The sequence below is a fragment of the Prunus persica genome, chromosome G3, assembly GCF_000346465.2.
Source record: "Prunus persica cultivar Lovell chromosome G3, Prunus_persica_NCBIv2, whole genome shotgun sequence".
In the NCBI taxonomy this organism is placed as follows: domain Eukaryota; kingdom Viridiplantae; phylum Streptophyta; class Magnoliopsida; order Rosales; family Rosaceae; genus Prunus; species Prunus persica.
Window position 1 is genome coordinate 25,088,111 of NC_034011.1, and position 18,127 is coordinate 25,106,237.

An 18,127-nucleotide genomic window follows, 5' to 3' on the forward strand; every position below is an offset into this window, starting at 1 on the left:
TTTCACCCCTTTTAGCATATGGCTCTCTCAAATCTCTCCAACACTCCATTGCTCTGTTTAAAAGTCGTATGTGAGAATTGGAGGGGACTAAACAAATTACAACCTCTCTATTTCGATGAGAAACTCCTAATTTGTTTAGTTTCCTCCAATATCTCATCTCCAGTATCTAAACTAAAAAAAATTCTCGGTTATTACTCCATTTGAAAGCCATAAGTGAGAGTTGGAGGAAACTAAACAAATTAACCTCTCAATTTTGTTTCATTTCTTCCAATATCTCATTTCCGACATCTAAACTGAAAATTACTGGTTATTTCTCAATTTAATAGTCATATATGAGTGTAATCGACATCATATTAGTGATTACAATTTGTTTGATTTCCTCCAACATCTCATCTCCAACTCCTAAAGTTTACTCCAACACCTTAAGCTCCTGATAAATCCTAAACTCCGTTGTTCGTCTCTCTGGTGTTCAACTGTTGTCTCAGGCTTCTAATGCTTTTTTCAGTTTGTTCTGTTTTTGTGAGATTACTCTTTAGCTGGATCAGTTTCTTTTTCTGGAATTAAAAAAAAAAGTTGAAAATTCGCTGATGGAATTACCAGGCTTCAACTAAGAACAGTTGCAAAAACATTTACTCTGATTTATGAAAGAGAAAGGAAACTGGTTCAGCCAAGAATAATTGCGAAGGCGGAACGAATTGAAAAAACACAGCAAGCCTCAGACCACAGCTGAACCTCAGGGAGAGAGATAAACAACATATTTGAAAATCCATCACCCTCACGAGATCAAAGCAAACTCTACACAGAATTTTGGGTCCCCAACAATCCTTGGTCAATAAAACCATTGAAGCCTTTATAAATTTTTTGAAGAATTACAGATTGTTGACATGGAGGATTCACAACACAACACTGTAAAATTTAAATTTTAAAAAATAAAAGAAAAAAAGAGAGAGTCTAGCCACCCGGCTGTACTATTTATATATATATATATATGTTTTTTAAAAAGTATCCGCCTAGCTATTAGGTGCTCACCTGTCAAAAATACTATAGCTGCGCGGCTATACTATTTATTTATAAAAAAAGGACCCGCCTAGAGAATAGGCGCCCACGCATTAAAAACAGTATATCTGTTTTGGCTATACTATTTTTACAAAAAAAAGGGAGTTATAGCCGCTTGGCTATACTATATTTTAAAATAAACATTTACAAAATCAAGTATAGCCGGTCGGCTATACTATTTTTAAAAATATATATATATAAAAACTCGAGTATAGCCGGCTATACTATTTATAAAAAAACAAAAAGCCTAGAGAATAGGCGTCCACGCGTAAAAAACAGTATAGGCGCTTGGCTACACGTTTTTAAAAAAGGAGAGTATAACCGTGCGGCTATACTATATTTTAAAATAAACATTTACAAACCCAAGTATAGCCGTCCGGCTATACTGTTTTTAAAAAATAGAAAACCCCCAGTATAGCCTCACGGCTATGCTATCACCCACCTTATGTTCGAAATTTTAAAGACAAATATCCCATTGTAAAATGACTTCTTGTCGCCATCAAGCTTGCCAATGTGCCCATCAAGTCTCTTCTCCTCATTTGTGACTCCAAATTTGAAATCGCGAATCAAGTCAATTTGCCCAAGTAGCTAATCAACCATTTGCTTTGAATCCTCAAACAACGGATGATGAATTAGTTTGTTTTAGAAGATTATATGGATTATATTAGGGACGAGAGGCAAATCCCATGACACTAATCAGTGGAGAGACAACACAAAACCTTTGATTAAAGAATATAAGGATTTGCAGGGAAATAAGAAAAGAGCACCTAAACCTAATAAAGAGAAAGCATTAATATCCAATGGATATCCACTTTTTTTATTCACAACAAAATTAAATTAAATAAAAAGCGGATTAAGATAATGATTATGGAGAGCACATTTGCACCATATATATTGATCAAGATTTCACATGCACTTTTAATGAACATGAATGTGTAAATGGCACAAGTATCATACAGAATTCAAAGCTTCACGAACCAAGCTTAAAACCAACCCTTGGTCTCTCCCTCTCGGCCTTCCTTAAATAGGTCCCACAATCACATGTGGTCATGTTCGGTGACTAGAATTGGATTGGAAAGAATAAGTATTTTTCATTCGCACTAGTATTTTGGGTTTATATGGTGACTTCCGGGTCTTGAGTTTAAGGTCAAGAGGTTGGAGTAATGAGATCATGTATCCCAGATTATTTTTTCGTAAGATGAACTATCATACAAAAATACACATAATTAGATTATGATGAAATTATTTTTTATCATTTACACATTCATTTTTTACCACCAAGCGTGATATTGAATTAAAATAATCCAATCTCACTAATCCTACCCATCAAACAAGGCCTACGAACTGTTGACACTCACAACATTAAAAATCAGCTGAAACCTCGAGAAAATGCTTCTCAAAGTCGTCTTGGTAAATAGAAGAACCCAAATCCACTAACAATTTTATAATATTTCTCATCAAGCCTCCGTCAATTACTTTGTCACTCCTTTATCCATGCACAAGCTCAACAAGTGTATCCAAAAGCCTAGCCTGAGTTTCCTCCACAGGTTCAACCCAAGCAATATGAACAAGGGGTTTTGTGAATTACAACATTTCCACGGGCAATAATGGTAATTCAGATACCAACTAAACTAAAACAACTGGAAATTCTGTTCAAATTTGGTTTTTTTTTGTTTGGGTTTTTAATAGAATTAATTTGGTTTTGAGTTTATTTATAGTACAAGTAGTCTGGGTGGGTATCGTTAGCCTATTGCAAAATGCAAAGACTTGAGATTTCCATGAAAATGTTGCACCTCACAGCCACGGGCCTTATAAACAGGACGAGGACAATCCCTCCCTGCCCCATTATAATTTTGTTTTAATTTGTTGTCTCTGAGATTTAGGTTACATTATACGTATATTATACCGTACGTACATAGTCTATTATATCTGTACTGTCCGTACTATCATGCAAATTTTGCTTCCTGGAAGGCACCAACGCATGAATGAAACATGTTCGGTCTTCTTCTTCTTCTTCTCTCATTGAGATGTGACTCGTGAGCATATGCTAATTATTATAAATACATGGTTGCTCTTCAGTCTTCAACAAACCTCCCACAAAAGCATGCTCTCACTCAAAAGGAAAGAGGCTGTAGATGAGAGTTGCAGGAAGCTGAACCTATTCATTGTATTCGAAGCCCAAAACCTTTCACCCCTTTTAGCATATGGCTCTCTCAAATCTCTCCAACACTCCATTGCTCTGTTTAAAAGTCGTATGTGAGAATTGGAGGGGACTAAACAAATTACAACCTCTCTACCTCGATGAGAAACTCCTAATTTGTTTAGTTTCCTCCAATATCTCATCTCCGACATCTAAACTAAAAAAATTTCTCAGTTATTACTCCATTTAAAAGTCGTAAGTGAGAGTCGGAGGAAACTAAACAAATTAACCTCTCAATCTCAATGAGAAATTCTTAATTTGTTTAATTTCCTCCAATATCTCATTTCCGACATCTAAACTGAAAATTACTGGTTATTTCTCAATTTAATAGTCGTATATGAGTGTTGGAGGGTATTAAACAAATCGGCATCATATTAGTGACTACAATTTGTTTGGTTTCCTCCAACATCTCATCTCCGACTCCTGAAGTTTACTCCCACACGTTAAGCTCTTGATAAATCCTAAACTCCGGTGTTCAACTGTTGTCTCAGGCTTCTAATGCTTTTTTCAGTTTGTTCAGTTTTTGCTGAGATTATTCTTTAGTTGGATCAGTTTCTTTTTCTGGAATGAAATAAAAAATAAAAAATTTCGTTGGTGGAATTACCAGGCTTCAACTAAGAGTACTTGCAAAAAGATCTAATCTGATTTCTGAAAGAGAAATGAAACTGGTTCAGCTAACAATAATTGCAAAAGCGGAACAAATTGAAAGAACACCAGAAGCCTCAGACCACAGCTGAACCCCGGGGAGAGAGATAAACAACATATTTGAAAACCCTCACCCTGACGAGATCAAAGCAAACTCTACACACAATTTTGGGTCCCCAAGAATCTTTGGTCGACAAAGGAATTGAAATAAGTGGTATTTACATTATAACATAGGGAAAAATGAAGCCTGTACAAAAATTGGAAAGAATTACATACTGTTTTACATGGAGGATTCACAACATTGTTAAATACTTGCCTTGCTTCGGGTGGATCCTCAAACTGTTTTACTTTGTCAATTAATCGAAGTAGGATTTCACATAACGAAATTGGAATTAGGAAGAAAAAGTTTTCCACCTGGTTATAGTGATGAATAGTCTCCATCTGCGAGTTCATTTTTCCTCTGGTTTGTTTTAGAAGGCGACTACCTAACTTAGGCCGACAGTGCAGGATCTGCTACCCAGCATCAGCATGAAACGGTATTCTCCATGAAAGATTATATCAAAGATTTCATATGCACTTAATTCTCCATGAAAGATTATATCAAAGATTTTCACATGCACTTAGTTAACACGAACGTGTATCATAGAGAATTCAAAGCTTCACGAGCTAAGCTTAAAACAAACCTTTGAGGCTATAACCCAAACATGCCACAAGGTCTGTGAGACGAAGCCATGGCAATAATTTTCATAAACCCAGCAGCGGATGAGGGCAAATGGTATAATAGTGATCAAAATTAGATACATGAGGCAGAATATGATTACTTCCAATGATTTCCGCATTTCCATCCATCCGACTCAGAAAAGTTTAATAAACATGAGGGGAGATTATGCAACAAAGTGGCATTAATTGAACTTCATTCGAATCCACCCAAAGCCCGTAATGATCAAAGAACAACATTCCAACTAACCAAATGTAGGATAAATCATACAGGCTTGTGCCATAAGCAGCCATAACAAAATAAATCAAAACATACTGTTTCTTCAAGCAAGGTACCTGTACAATTTTCTATCTGTTTTATCCCTCTCCAAAAACTCCCGCTCAATGAGGGACTCGATTCGTTTCTTTATTACAACAGGGTTTGGCAGGAATCGTGCCTGCAGCTGTTTCGTGACCTCAGCAACGATATTATTGTGATCCAGTACGCGCCTTGACTTCATGATCCTCACAATTGCTGCCTCAATCTGGGGCTTCCTGTCTTCCTCTACTCTCTGCCTGGTTTCTTGATTTTCTGGTTCAGACTCCCTTTGCGCAACCACAGTACCTATCTTTACCTTGAAGAACTTGCTTGTGAACTTGTCATTAAAGAAGAAGGCATCGTCCTCAGCTATGTCCTTGCTCATTGGCTCCTTCCGAAGAACATTCTTCCCTTTAACACAGGCCAGAGATTGCAGACACCTCTTCAAGTCAGAGGCTGGTATCTCCGTAGCCTGCTCAATTTCCTTATAGGTCAACCGGTCAGTGTTGTTGAATAGCATCAGCACGCACATCTGGTATGTGGAAACATTCAGCTCATGCTTCTGGCCCTTTCCAAAAGTCGTTTTCAAGTCAGCTGTACCCATATTTGTTTGCCAGGACAATCTCCGCCCAGTATGGGTCCCGAGATAATAACTCTTGAACTTTTCGCATACCCACAAAATTTCTGCTGGAAGGTTGCACGTGGCACTTGGCTGAGTAGGCCAGGAACCTGTTGTGAGGACCTGAACAGCTAGTGTTGGGCTATCACCTAACTGATGTCCGACGGCTGAGTAGAATCCATGCATTGTATCCTGAGAGGTCTTCATATCAGTGAACATACCCTCCAATTTAGAAGTGAATTGATATCCACACTCTGTTTTGAGCTTAACAATAAGACTTCTTTCTGCATCATCAGAAACAGTTTTCCCAGAAAGAAGCCTCTTTGCCAAGTGTTGTTTGTAATACTTTTCAAACACATCTTTCTCTTGAAGGTAACGGAAAAGCATCATGACCTTGTCCAGTACAACTTCTACATCCTCCTCACTGACCCCTCTTAATCCTTTCCGAAGCTTGTCATCCACAAACAGAGAAATGAATTCAGGGGACCTGGCATTCAAATTAATGAAGTATTCAAAAGAAGAATTTAGAGCATTCTGGAATGTCTTGTCATTGTTAAATGCCAAATTGATAACTTTGTCATATTTGTCCTTCAAATCCAAGAGACGCTGCACAAAATCTACAGGATCCCTTAATCTTTCTGGGTCAGTAACTAGCTGTTTGCCAGTATCTCGGATGTAAGCAGTCATGACATCTCTGACTATCACAAGTCCGTTCTGCACCCTGCGAAACAAGCTATACATTCTTCCCAAGTCATCATATTTGTCATCCACAAGCATATTAACTAAACCTGAGCTCTCCATATGAACTAGTCTGTTCATGTGACTTTCGATCATCTCCTTTTCCACCACATTTGTTATCTTAGCTTCACTTCTAGCATCCAAGTAATGGGACACTCTCTCCATTTCTTCCATTAAGCGTCTCTCAGCCTTCTTTAAATAGTTCCCACAGTCACATGACTCTATGAACTCTTGAGACTCACAACGGTAAAAATCAGCTGAAACCTCAAGAAAATGCTTCTCAAAGTCGTCTTGGTAAACCGAAGAACCCAAATCCATTAACATTTTTATAATATTCCTCATCAAGCCTCTGTTAATTACTTCACCACTCCTTTCTCTATGCACAAGCTCAAGAAGTGTATCCAAAAGCCTAGCCTGGGTTTTGCTAGAGTGAATTACAACATCCCTCCACAGGTTCAACCCAAGCTCATGAACAGGGGTTTTGTGGGTGCTTGGGATAAAAGTCCTGTCCATGTACATCAATATGTCTCGAATCATCTGCAATGCCTTGTTATGTTCTGCCCATTTCCTGTTCAGCTCTTCCAAAAACAACTCTCCCTGAGCAGCTTCAATTGATTTAGATATTTCTTTTAGATGATAAGTCATGGTTGTCACCAGACCAGAGTAGAGTTTCTCTCCAAATTTGTGCAGCACCATATTGTAGGCATTCCTGAATGTATGGAAATATTCTCAAACATCAGAAGCATAAAGTTTCAAGACGTGAAAGAAACAGTGGTTATAAAGTAAGATTCAAATGCTCTTGCAAGTTATCTTGCACTGATGAGATATAACCAATTGAAAATGTTACTTATTCCAACTTTTTCTACCCACTTTTTTCCCCCAACCTATGTGACCCAAAGTCTACACACAACATCAAAGCATGCACCCAAAGTATGCACAGGATCATTCTAAAATCATGAAATACAAAACCCTTTGTGACACCAAAAAACAGAAAGGAAAAACAGAAAAATGATAGGGAATCACCCAAGTAAAAAAAAAAGGGAGCAAAATTAAAGTGCAGAAAGTAAAATGCGTGACAGATAACCATCAAATGAACAAGAAGGAAATAGAAGAGAGAATAGTAACATTCCCAAGCATGAATGAGCACAAATTGTAGAATAGAACAGATATCCTAGACCCCTCATGATCAACTGCAAAGATATCCTAGAAACCTTGTGATCAACTGTAAAGAATCGATATCCTAGAAACCTCATAATTGAACTTTGGAACCAAATATGCCTACACTCTCCAAGATATTCCAACTCTTTAGACAACCTAGAACCATGCACTTTCCTACCATAAAAACCCACTCTAAGCTCTCACCCTATCAATATGCAAGAAGACCATAAGGCCATCAGTTAGACTTAAATCAACATATAATCTGAAAAATGGATCAGCGAAAATAAAACAGATGAAAAAGCAATTCTGCACCCGGAAAGTAACTTAAGAGTAAGGGGATTAAACTGACATGAGTTACTGAAAACAGAGCCATCAAAACCTAATAATGCTCAGAAATAAAGTAATCCAACCATTTCCAACAGACCCAAACAAAAAGTGACCTTCGAATCAGTTTCATCAATACTTCAATACCCAAAAATAGATCATACATACATATGCTAGGTGTAAGCAAAAGTCACAAACCTATAAAGCTCTTCGAAGCTAAGCCCGCTAGCATTGTGATTGTAAATTTCGTGAATCGCATGCTCCAGGATCTTCCAGGTCTTCTCTGCGTATTTGGGATCAACCACAACCCGATGCTTAAAGGCCTCAATTTGGAAGTTCCTCTTCTTCTGAGCACTCATTTCACAAATTTAACTTATCGCAGGTCCTAAATACTCGATAAAACCGATCCTCAGTTTGAATCGAACCTGAAAGAAGCTTCGCAAACCCTCAATCCAAAACCAAAAGACCCAATTGAGATTGAATGGTTTGGGTTCGGTGAGAAAACCCTAGCGGTTGACCCGAATTTAGAATACGATCGAACAAAATTAGAGCATGAGAAAAGGGTTTTGGAGCCCAAGGGGGTTTGAGATGAAGAAATATAATAAAATTAGGGTTTCGGAATGAAAAGGGGGATGAATCAGTGGAAATAAAGCATAAATTGGGGATGATGATACCGGGGAGGAAAAGAGAGAGAGAGATAAGAGAGAGAAAATGACGAAGGCTGTATTAAAATATTGCACTTCTAAGAAGTTGTTTCATTATTTCATCTTCTTTCTTTTTCTTCAGTACAACAACTCTTTTCTCGTCTTTAGGTCAATTTTGATTTGAAAGCAAGCACACTGAGAGAGAGAGAGAAGAGAGAGAGAGAGAGAGAGAGAGAAAAATATAAAGACCATTCAACCCCCACTTCCCCTTCAGTCTAACCCTACAATTGGATGGGCTCTTTTGAGAATCCAACTCTAGTAACGTATACATGTGGGTCGCCGCCGCTCACTCGCCTACCCACATGAGCTAAAAATTTCCCTCTTAAAACACATGAGAAACTCTCTCCAACCTTCTTTTTTGGACCTTCTCCATTTTTTACTTTACATATGTCATTCTCCTTACACTTCAAACAATGTCATTAATATATTATATAAGTTAACTTTTGCTTTCCAACTTTACCCTTATTAAATATATTCAAAAAAATTTCACAACTTTTTTACCATCATTTTTTTTTAACGTCAATTATTTTTTTCAAGAAAATGTCTAATTTTTTCAAGTCCGTTTTTTTTTTAAACACAAAGGACTTTTTTTTTTTAAATAAAATATCTAAACCCTTTGTGTTTTGTAAATTTTATATAAAAAAACCCAGACATTTCCTCTTAAAAGTATATATTTTCTTTAAAAAAATAATTGATGTTAGAAAACAAATTAATAAGATGGTAAGAAAGTTCTGAATTTTTTTTGGATAAATTGAATACATTTAATAAGGGAAAACTTGGAAAGTAAAAGTTAGCTTATATAATATATTAATGACATTGTTTTAAGTGTAAGGAGAATGACACATGTCAAGCAAAGAAGAGAAAAGATCCAAAGGAGAATGTTAGAGAAAAGGTTGCTAACATTTTTCAAAACACTACCAGTCTCTCCGCACGCACTTCTGCGTTTGTAAGAGGCTTTTTTTTAGAAAATTTTAAATTTATTTTAAAATTAAAAAAGATAATAGGTTGTTGTGTTCCATAAAAATATGATTTATTATCTTCTTTTTTTAATTTTAATTTTTTTTAAATATAAAAAAAGTATGAATTTACCATATTATCCTCATTTAATTAATCATTTCAATTCTTAGTGTTTACATTAATCAATGACATTTTCTAGTATTTTGAATGTTTCACAATTCTTTGACTTTTGCTTTATATATATAGTCCTTCTACTTTTGTAAACGTATATATATTTTTTTGGTCAAGAGCTTTTTTTGTTTTTTTGTAAACGTATATTTTCCATTTGGATTTTTAGTTTATTTTTTGGTTTACATCACAATCACAAGAAAACACTACTACCAATTAACTAACAGCGAATATATAAATACATCTATACACAAATTATACACATTCTACCTAATTTCTTTGCAAGGGAATAAAATAATGAGAATAACGTGTAGAGAGAACGAGAAGAAAAACACAAGTAGAGGAGTAGGGCATTTGCAATGGAGACAAAGATGATATAGCTCATATTGGGTCCGTTTGGATGAGGAAAAATAACTTGAAATTTAATTAAAAGTCAGAAATTTAAGAGGAGAAATTGACAATTCCCTTGTTTGGTAACTTAAGTACGGAATTTATTAAATGACATGCAGAAAAAATCATGAAAATTTGGGCATCAAATTCCCGAGTTTAATTTCCACTAAAACATGCGTCATTTCACAATTTTCATAGTGTAATTTACAAAATTCGACATACCTAAATCCAAACACTGAAATTTTCAATTGTCAGAAATGGAAATAATGGAAATATAAATTCTATCATTTTAGAATTCTATGTAATTTTCAATTCTTTCATCCAAATAGAGGGTTAGAGAATTTATGGCTAAATATGAAGAAGATTGTTTATCATGAAGTCTTTTTTCCATTCAAAAAATAGTTGGAGTCTAATATTTTTGTTAGTCACTCCCAAAGTAACATCATTGTCACTCAAGCCCAACTGCAACCCAAGTCTCAACCTTTATTTTGTCATGCCTTGACCTTTTTAGAAGGCATTTTATCAAGCAGTTTGATTCCATTTAGCAAGACTGAGTGGAGGCAAGTGCCTTTACTTTCACCTTAATAGATCTGCCCATACAAGCTCCCACAATAAGAAAATAATCGATAATTAAACATTTCGAGAAATATGATTGTGATTTTGATAACAAAGAGAATATGTATAATATCATATGACATATTAATTCACGTAAGTATGTCAACAATGTAACATGTCGATAAATTAATTTTTTTTGTTCATAAACATGTCGATCTATCCTAATCAAACATCATTGTACGATTTTCGTGGGACCACCATAGCTCAACAACTAAATCAATAATATTTTTTCGTCCAAAAAAAAAAAACTATATCAATAATATTTTAGTGGTAATATATAGATGAGATAGTAGCATTTCACCACTCTTATATATGCATCCCTACAAATGATAACATTCCAATTATCTTAGCAAGAAAAATATAATTAATACCCAAAACTAAATCACAGATCAAACAATTTTTTTTATTTATAAATTTTGAAGAATTAGTATTTGCAAACCTCTTTTTTGAAATTATTCGCAATGATTAAATATTCTTGTAGGTGGCTGGACATTGCTTGACTTTGTTGGACCCGAAGTCCAGAAGAGGCAGGCGGCCCAACATGAATTGGTTATGACTGAAATGGGCAAAGTCCAATCAAAGGCAAGCACCTTCTACATCGAAGCCCAGCTTAGACAGAGTGGCAAACTTGTCATTTCGGCCGTGTGACTAGGGTTTAGCCATTTTAGGGTTTGCATATAAAGCAAAACATTGTCCCATTTGTTTCGCCCTCTCTTATCACTGCTCGGCAGCTCTCTCTCTCTCTACGATCTTTTCTGGATCTGACCTAAGGCTAACCAGCCATGGTGCACGTTAGCTTCTACCGCAACTGTAAGGCTCTCACTTCTCTCTGCATCTCGTATTTATGGACCAATTAGGGTTTTGAACGAGATGTTTAGCTGTGTTTGTAATTTGATTACTTTCTCTGCGAAGGGTTTGAGTTGATTCATTTTGTTATTGCAATCGGAAACTGTTTTGATCGGTGCCTTTTGATTTTGCCCAGTTGAGTTTCCCATTGTTTTAAAATCACCATTAAACTTTTGCTTTCGACCAAAAGAGTATATTTCAATTCGTTCCAGCTTCTCAAGCTTCTTGAGCTTCTTATATAAATTATGTTGGAGTTATTTATCCTAGATCTGATTTACAGTTTTGTTATCGACTACTGACTGTGAAGCTTTGTCTGTTGGAAGAGTAAAAGGCGTAAAATCAGTGTATATGAAATGTCTTAGGTGGGTGCTTAAAAGTATACTGTCTTTAATGATGAAATGGATTTTGGTGAAATTTGTTTGTTAATCTTCCTAATGATAATCCATTTCCGTGTTGTTTCCTGTAATCTGAGAATCGGTATATGTTTGAGTATAAAAAAGAAAGTTGCAGATTATGATTTTGTTCTTGCCAATATTTATTATTCATGAGTGATACGAAAATATTCTCCTGCTTGAAAAACAAACAGAATGGGAAGTGAGACTCCCCGACAGGAGTCGAACGGTACTTCAATAAAGAGAAAGAAAAGTAGACAAACAAGTCACATCGCCTGTTGTCTAATGAGAAACCTAAAGAATGTTTAAAATTAGGATATTGTTCCTGCCAATATTTGTGATTGATGAATGATATTGTGTCTAAGAAAGTGTGTATATTATAATGGGTGATATCAGACGGGAAGACTTTTAAGAAGCCACGACGTCCTTATGAGAAGGAGCGTCTGGATGCTGAGTTGAAGCTGGTTGGAGAATATGGGCTTCGATGCAAGAGGGAGTTGTGGAGAGTTCAGTATGCTTTGAGTCGTATCCGAAATGCTGCTAGGGAACTTCTTACTCTGGATGAGAAAAGTCCTCGCCGTATCTTTGAGGGTGAGGCCCTTCTTCGCAGGATGAACAGGTATGGGCTTCTGGAAGAGACCCAAAACAAGCTCGATTATGTTTTGGCATTGACTGTGGAGAACTTTTTGGAGCGTCGGCTTCAAACCCTTGTGTTCAAGACTGGTATGGCTAAGTCCATCCACCACGCTAGGGTGCTTATAAGGCAAAGGCACATCAGGTATAAACCTTATTTTCTCAGAAAGCTTTTGTAATCTTCTCATTTTGTGTGTTTCTGGTTTTGTTCTCTATATATAGAAGCTGCTGTTAACTGGGCTGATAAAGATGATCGACTGTGTTCTGAATGACCTGTATATTTGGTTCGTAATGATGCCTTAATGTGTTATGAATGACTAACAATTTTTCGTCTATCGGTTTCGGAGTGCATTGTATTGATCACATGTACTATTTGAAATACAATGGTACATTTGAATAGATCTTGGGAGCATAAACCCTTGTTGTGATTCCCAATCTGACATGTGTACAAACTGTTGGATGGTTGCTGCATGAAGCTAATTGAGGACTGTCTGACAACCCACACTATCTTGAGTAGCTTGTAGATTGAAGTTTTTTTTAGACTTCTCTTGGTTATTGTCTGTGTGATTATTTGGGTTGACTTTGTCTGCTGTTGTTGGGACATGTTCAATGACTATGTTCTTGTTTGTTTTATGTGATTAGCGATGTATGCTGTTTACTTAGTTTAACGTAGAAGCTGGTACTGTTTATTGTTTAATTCACTTGTTTCAATTCCAGGGTTGGAAGGCAGGTTGTCAACATCCCATCTTTCATGGTGAGGGTTGACTCCCAGAAGCACATTGACTTCTCAATCACTAGTCCCCTCGGAGGTGGGCGCCCCGGAAGAGTGAAGAGAAGGAACCAGAAGGCAGCTGCCAAGAAGGCTGCAGGTGGTGGTGATGGAGACGAAGAAGATGAAGAGTGAAGAGTGGATGAGGCCTCAACTTAGATCGTGCTTTTATTTTATGTGCTCCTTATTTCATCGTTAGTTTCTTTTACTGACTTCACAGTCTGTATTGTAGTGGATGGTGGTAAACGTTTCCTGTTCTTGTTTTATTGCGCCTAGAACTCAAATGTTTTGCTTTTAAATACCTTAGTAATGAATTTTGTGGTGGTAACTTGAGAGATTTTTAAGTCCTGTCCGTTTTCATCTAATGTCGTGATCTATTTTTATTTGCTTAAAATCCCCTTCAATTATTGGTGTCTTCATATTGATGGAGCTCGCCTTTGTAATTCTGGAGCTGTCTCTTTCTGGCTCATGCAACCTTTTAAAATCAATTAGCATCACGGCTGTAATCAGAAAATCGACTTTGGTAAGGCTGCACACCACGTGTCTGCTATCTGATCTGGTCCTCCTAATGCAATTACAAGTGCAACTCATCTTCACCACGTTTTGTCTTTAAATATTAAATTAAAGATTTCTAGAGATCACAGATGTGGAATGTCTCGGTCGATGAGGTAGTGAGTTGCTCATCCTTTTACACAATATGAAAAGAAAAGGGGAGCTTTAATCCTAGTGGCCATGCAGATTCCAGACGTTGAAGCTTTTAAATTTGACTCAACCCTCTTCAAATTCCATGCCACTTGTCCCAGAAATCCCCAACCAAGCCTAATACACGGCTATAAATAAACCAAGTGCCACATGGACACCACTTAACGCAATCAGAACAAGAATACAAGTACAACTACTACTAAATCAGATCCTAATTTTTTAGGACAGCGACATATCCAATATTGTTTATACAAATAAGCCTCCGGACTTAATTAAATTTAGGGTGATGCTAGGGAGACCAACTTTAGATACCAACTTGTGTACCAACTCTCTAATAGAGGTGGAGCCCACCAATACAATGGGTCTCACACTCTATTAGAGAGTTGGTACACAAGTTGGTATCTAAAGTTGGTCTCCCTAGCATTTTCCTTAAATTTAGTGATTAATCACCCTAGTTCTAGTGACGTGGCAAGCACCCAGTGAAGGGCAAGGGAAACCAAGTTTCCTAATCGATTTCCTTACAAAACGGGAACGGCCTCGTCCTCCTCATACAGATGATGACCACTCTAAAAGAGGCCGTTAGAGCTGTCTCTAAGTCGGAGTTTAAACTAACCATGTGATACCCTCATTTCTCTCCACCATTCTTTACACGTGTCGCCCCCTCATAAGTTTCCCTCCTTCACGTAACCGGTCCCTGCTCGCAATAAAAACTCAGATCCCCAACCAGAGCTCTCGCCACTGCCCAAACCGCGCCGTATTGCTCAAACCAAATCCAAACATGATGACACTGCGCCCAAACCAGAAGGAGAACGACGACCATCGGGAGATGATGGAGGAGGTTCAGCGGAGCTTGCTTTTCGTGTCGAAGCCCAAGGCGTGTACGGAGCAGGAGGAGATGGAGCAGGACAGCGGGGGATCGTCGGAGGAGATGGAGTCGCCGAGGTCGGTTGGGCGATGGAGGCGGAGGGCGAAGAGGGCGGGCTGCGTGCATAGCCAGATCTTGAGAATTAGGGAGGAGGACGCGCATCTCGGCGAGAGTACCAGTTTCGGCTCCAAAGATAATCATCATAAGGTTGCTCATGCCGTGGCTTCCGGCATGGACGTTGTGCTCTTCGCCCGGCCCATCTTGCCTTGCTCGCCCCTCAAGAACTCCGTCAACGCTTACCACTAAAAACTCTCTATATTGTTCAGGTATTCTCCTTCTTTCGAGAAAATGATTGATTAATTTATTTTGTTACGGAGAATTCTTGATGATTTCGTTTTTCTTGTAAATCAAAGAAAATTGTTCTTGAATTGTTAATCGTATTTGGGATTTTGATTTTGGAAATACATGATTCAAAGGACCTTTTCAATCTGATCAAGGACGGTTGGAGTTTTTTTATAGATGAAACTTGGATGTGAGCTTAAGAATTTCCAACTTGTTTTAAGTCCAAGAAATTCCTCCAATTGTTTTTTCCTGGTACCTTCTCAGCATCCAAACGACCTTTTCAAACTTTCCTGTTTATATCTCAATTTCTTTGACTTCCTTTTCTATATTCTCTTTCCCTCCATTTGTCTCTAATATTCGCTTAACTGGAACTTTCCACCTCCGAAGTTTTTGAATGGGTGATGATTTTGATCGTTGGGCTGTCAAAGATATAGGCTTAGCCCAGATTTTTATTTGGACCTTAATGGGCTTTAAGCAAACGTTTTATTTCTCAGTTTATATCTCAATGGGCTTTCTTGTTTCTCTTTAGGAAGAAGCAGAGACCCCAGCAGCAATGAAGATGGAAATCCCAAGAAGACGAAGGAACAAGAGTTCGGAGAATTGAGTTCCATCTTTCTTGACTTCTGTTTTTGGTTTTTTTTTTTGGTGTGTGTACCTTTTCTGGTAGAGTTAAGTGTAGTCGTTTGATCTACAAACGTTGCTGTACAGTTAACAAAATACATGAGATGATGATGATGTGAGAAAATCATGTCGCCCCTTTCCCGGGAAACAAACAGACAAACTCACTCCAAAATGCTTGCAAACATGGCAAATAAAAGAAATCATCCATCAATTAAACCTAAATTCAAATCTATTACAGGGTAGCTGATTGTAAAAGTTGCAACAGACCAATGAGTCCATTGGCAAGCAAAACCCAACAACAGCTTTGAAGATAAAAAGAAAATTAACTATCTAATTCTAATACTCGTCATTTTCATCATCTTCACCTTCAGCAGACTCAAGCCCAACTTCCTCATAATCCTTCTCAAGAGCAGCCAAGTCCTCCCTGGCCTCCGAAAACTCCCCTTCCTCCATTCCTTCCCCAACATACCAATGCACAAACGCCCGCTTCGCGTACATCAAATCGAACTTGTGATCGATCCTCGAAAACACCTCAGCCACACTGGTAGAGTTGGAAATCATGCACACAGCTCTCTGCACCTTGGCCAAGTCTCCACCAGGTACAACAGTAGGAGGCTGGTAGTTGATGCCACACTTGAACCCAGTTGGGCACCAGTCCACAAACTGGATGGTCCTCTTGGTCTTGATTGTGGCCACAGCAGCATTCACATCCTTTGGAACCACATCTCCTCTGTACATCAAGCAGCAGGCCATGTATTTCCCGTGTCTTGGGTCACATTTCGCCATCATAGAAGCTGGCTCGAAGGCGCTGTTGGTGATTTCTGCCACGGAGAGTTGCTCGTGGTAGGCCTTCTCGGCTGAGATGACCGGTGCATAAGAGGAGAGCATGAAATGGATTCTTGGGTAGGGAACCAAATTGGTCTGGAACTCTGTCACATCCACATTGAGAGCCCCATCAAAACGCAGAGAAGCAGTGAGTGAAGAAATAACCTGCAGCAACAAAACCCAAATTCCTCAATCTCATTTGCAAGAAACTCATAATAAAAAGTATCAAACACTTTCAGTTTTGATACCTGAGAAACAAGCCTGTTGAGGTTGGTGTAAGTGGGTCTCTCAATGTCAAGCGATCTACGGCAGATATCGTAGATGGCTTCGTTGTCGAGAAGGACAGCCACATCGGTGTGCTCCAAGAGGGAGTGAGTGGACAAGACGCTGTTGTAAGGCTCAACAACAGAGGTTGAGACCTGAGGAGATGGGTAAACTGTGAACCCAAGCTTTGATTTTTTGCCATAATCTACAGAGAGCCTTTCCAAGAGCAGAGAACCAAGACCGGACCCAGTCCCGCCTCCAACAGCGTGAAACACCAGAAAACCTTGAAGCCCAGTACAGTTATCTGCAAGCTTCCTGATTCGGTCAAGGCAGAGATCCACAATCTCCTTCCCAACTGTTCAAATGACAAATTGGCACCATAATTTGTCAAATTTTCATACATTAATTTAGAAGGATTGAAATTGAAAAATTGAAAATGGGGTTTGGTTGAAGATTGTTACTTGTGTAGTGGCCTCTGGCGAAGTTGTTCGCAGCGTCTTCTTTGCCACTGATGAGTTGCTCTGGGTGGAACAGTTGACGGTAAGTTCCGGTCCTCACCTCATCAATGACGGTGGGCTCAAGGTCAAGGAACACGGCGCGGGGGACGTGCTTTCCGGCCCCGGTTTCACTGAAGAAAGTGTTGAAGGCATCGTCTCCGCCGCCCACAGTTTTGTCACTTGGCATTTGGCCATCAGGCTGCAAATAAAAAGAAGCCCCAAAATTTAATTTAGACAAGGAGATGAACTAACCCAGAAAAGCAAGGGAGGTTGAAATGAGAAAAAAGACGGACCTGAATGCCGTGTTCAAGGCAGTATAGCTCCCAGCAGGCGTTACCCACTTGGATCCCAGCCTGACCAATGTGGATTGAAATGCACTCTCTCATTTTCACTCTGGTTTTGGTTTCTTGTTTGTGAGAAAAGGAAGGACCCTAAGACGTATACAAAGACGTCTGGGCTGAACAAAGCAAGTGTTGCAGAGAATAAGAGGGAGTTTGAATTTTGAGAATTTGAAATGCGAAAGGGAAAGTGGGTTGAGAATATATAAGGCCAATAATGCCAAGGAATTCGGGTGTTTTTAAAATTTCGAAAAGAAAAAAAAACCAGAGTGGTGGGTTCCAGCTACATGTGACCGTTGGTTCTCATCAGTTAGGTTTGAATTTGAAATTTGAATTCTGAAGCGCCAGTATGAACTAGCTCTATTGGACTTGGGCTTACCTATTAAAGCTTTCAACTTTCGATATCAAGTCTCTTGGTCTATTTGGGTTTTGGGCTGGCCCTTT

General features: G+C 38.3%; 4 protein-coding genes across 4 annotated transcripts; 2 read left to right on the forward strand and 2 right to left on the reverse strand.

Moving 5' to 3' along the window:
• Positions 4,784-8,697, reverse strand: LOC18781573 (cullin-3B). The gene is made up of 2 exons (XM_007216962.2): positions 7,954-8,697; positions 4,784-6,982 (listed from the first exon to the last, which is right to left on the reverse strand). Exons 1-2 carry the CDS (start codon positions 8,112-8,114, stop codon positions 4,942-4,944), a joined length of 2,202 nt encoding a protein of 733 aa, XP_007217024.1. The 5' UTR covers positions 8,115-8,697; the 3' UTR covers positions 4,784-4,941.
• On the forward strand, positions 11,273-13,587 carry LOC18783666 (40S ribosomal protein S9-2). Its single transcript, XM_007215925.2, has 3 exons — positions 11,273-11,399; positions 12,224-12,605; positions 13,178-13,587. The coding sequence occupies exons 1-3, from the start codon at positions 11,372-11,374 to the stop codon at positions 13,362-13,364; spliced, it is 597 nt and encodes a 198-aa protein (XP_007215987.1). The 5' UTR covers positions 11,273-11,371; the 3' UTR covers positions 13,365-13,587.
• Positions 14,441-15,123, forward strand: LOC18782634. The gene has a single exon (XM_007217758.2). It carries the CDS (start codon positions 14,710-14,712, stop codon positions 15,100-15,102), a length of 393 nt encoding a protein of 130 aa, XP_007217820.1. The 5' UTR covers positions 14,441-14,709; the 3' UTR covers positions 15,103-15,123.
• Positions 15,763-17,913, reverse strand: LOC18784447 (tubulin alpha chain). The gene is made up of 4 exons (XM_007215307.2): positions 17,639-17,913; positions 17,310-17,544; positions 16,833-17,203; positions 15,763-16,749 (listed from the first exon to the last, which is right to left on the reverse strand). Exons 1-4 carry the CDS (start codon positions 17,729-17,731, stop codon positions 16,096-16,098), a joined length of 1,353 nt encoding a protein of 450 aa, XP_007215369.1. The 5' UTR covers positions 17,732-17,913; the 3' UTR covers positions 15,763-16,095.

What these genes read in the sequence shown, in the direction of transcription:
- LOC18781573 (XM_007216962.2), bottom strand. Translation starts at nt 8,114, where the DNA reads ATGAGTGCTCAGAAGAAGAGGAACTTCCAAATTGAGGCCTTTAAGCAT. An exon ending in AGCTTCGAAGAGCTTTATAG is followed by an intron (nt 6,983 to 7,953) that starts GTTTGTGACTTT and finishes CCATACATTCAG; the next exon opens with GAATGCCTACAATATGGTGC.
- LOC18784447 (XM_007215307.2), bottom strand. Translation starts at nt 17,731, where the DNA reads ATGAGAGAGTGCATTTCAATCCACATTGGTCAGGCTGGGATCCAAGTG. An exon ending in GCCTTGAACACGGCATTCAG is followed by an intron (nt 17,545 to 17,638) that starts GTCCGTCTTTTT and finishes TTTTATTTGCAG; the next exon opens with CCTGATGGCCAAATGCCAAG. An exon ending in TCAACAGGCTTGTTTCTCAG is followed by an intron (nt 16,750 to 16,832) that starts GTATCAAAACTG and finishes TTGTTGCTGCAG; the next exon opens with GTTATTTCTTCACTCACTGC.
- LOC18782634 (XM_007217758.2), top strand. Translation starts at nt 14,710, where the DNA reads ATGATGACACTGCGCCCAAACCAGAAGGAGAACGACGACCATCGGGAG.
- LOC18783666 (XM_007215925.2), top strand. Translation starts at nt 11,372, where the DNA reads ATGGTGCACGTTAGCTTCTACCGCAACT. An exon ending in CGTTAGCTTCTACCGCAACT is followed by an intron (nt 11,400 to 12,223) that starts GTAAGGCTCTCA and finishes GGGTGATATCAG; the next exon opens with ACGGGAAGACTTTTAAGAAG. An exon ending in ATAAGGCAAAGGCACATCAG is followed by an intron (nt 12,606 to 13,177) that starts GTATAAACCTTA and finishes TTTCAATTCCAG; the next exon opens with GGTTGGAAGGCAGGTTGTCA.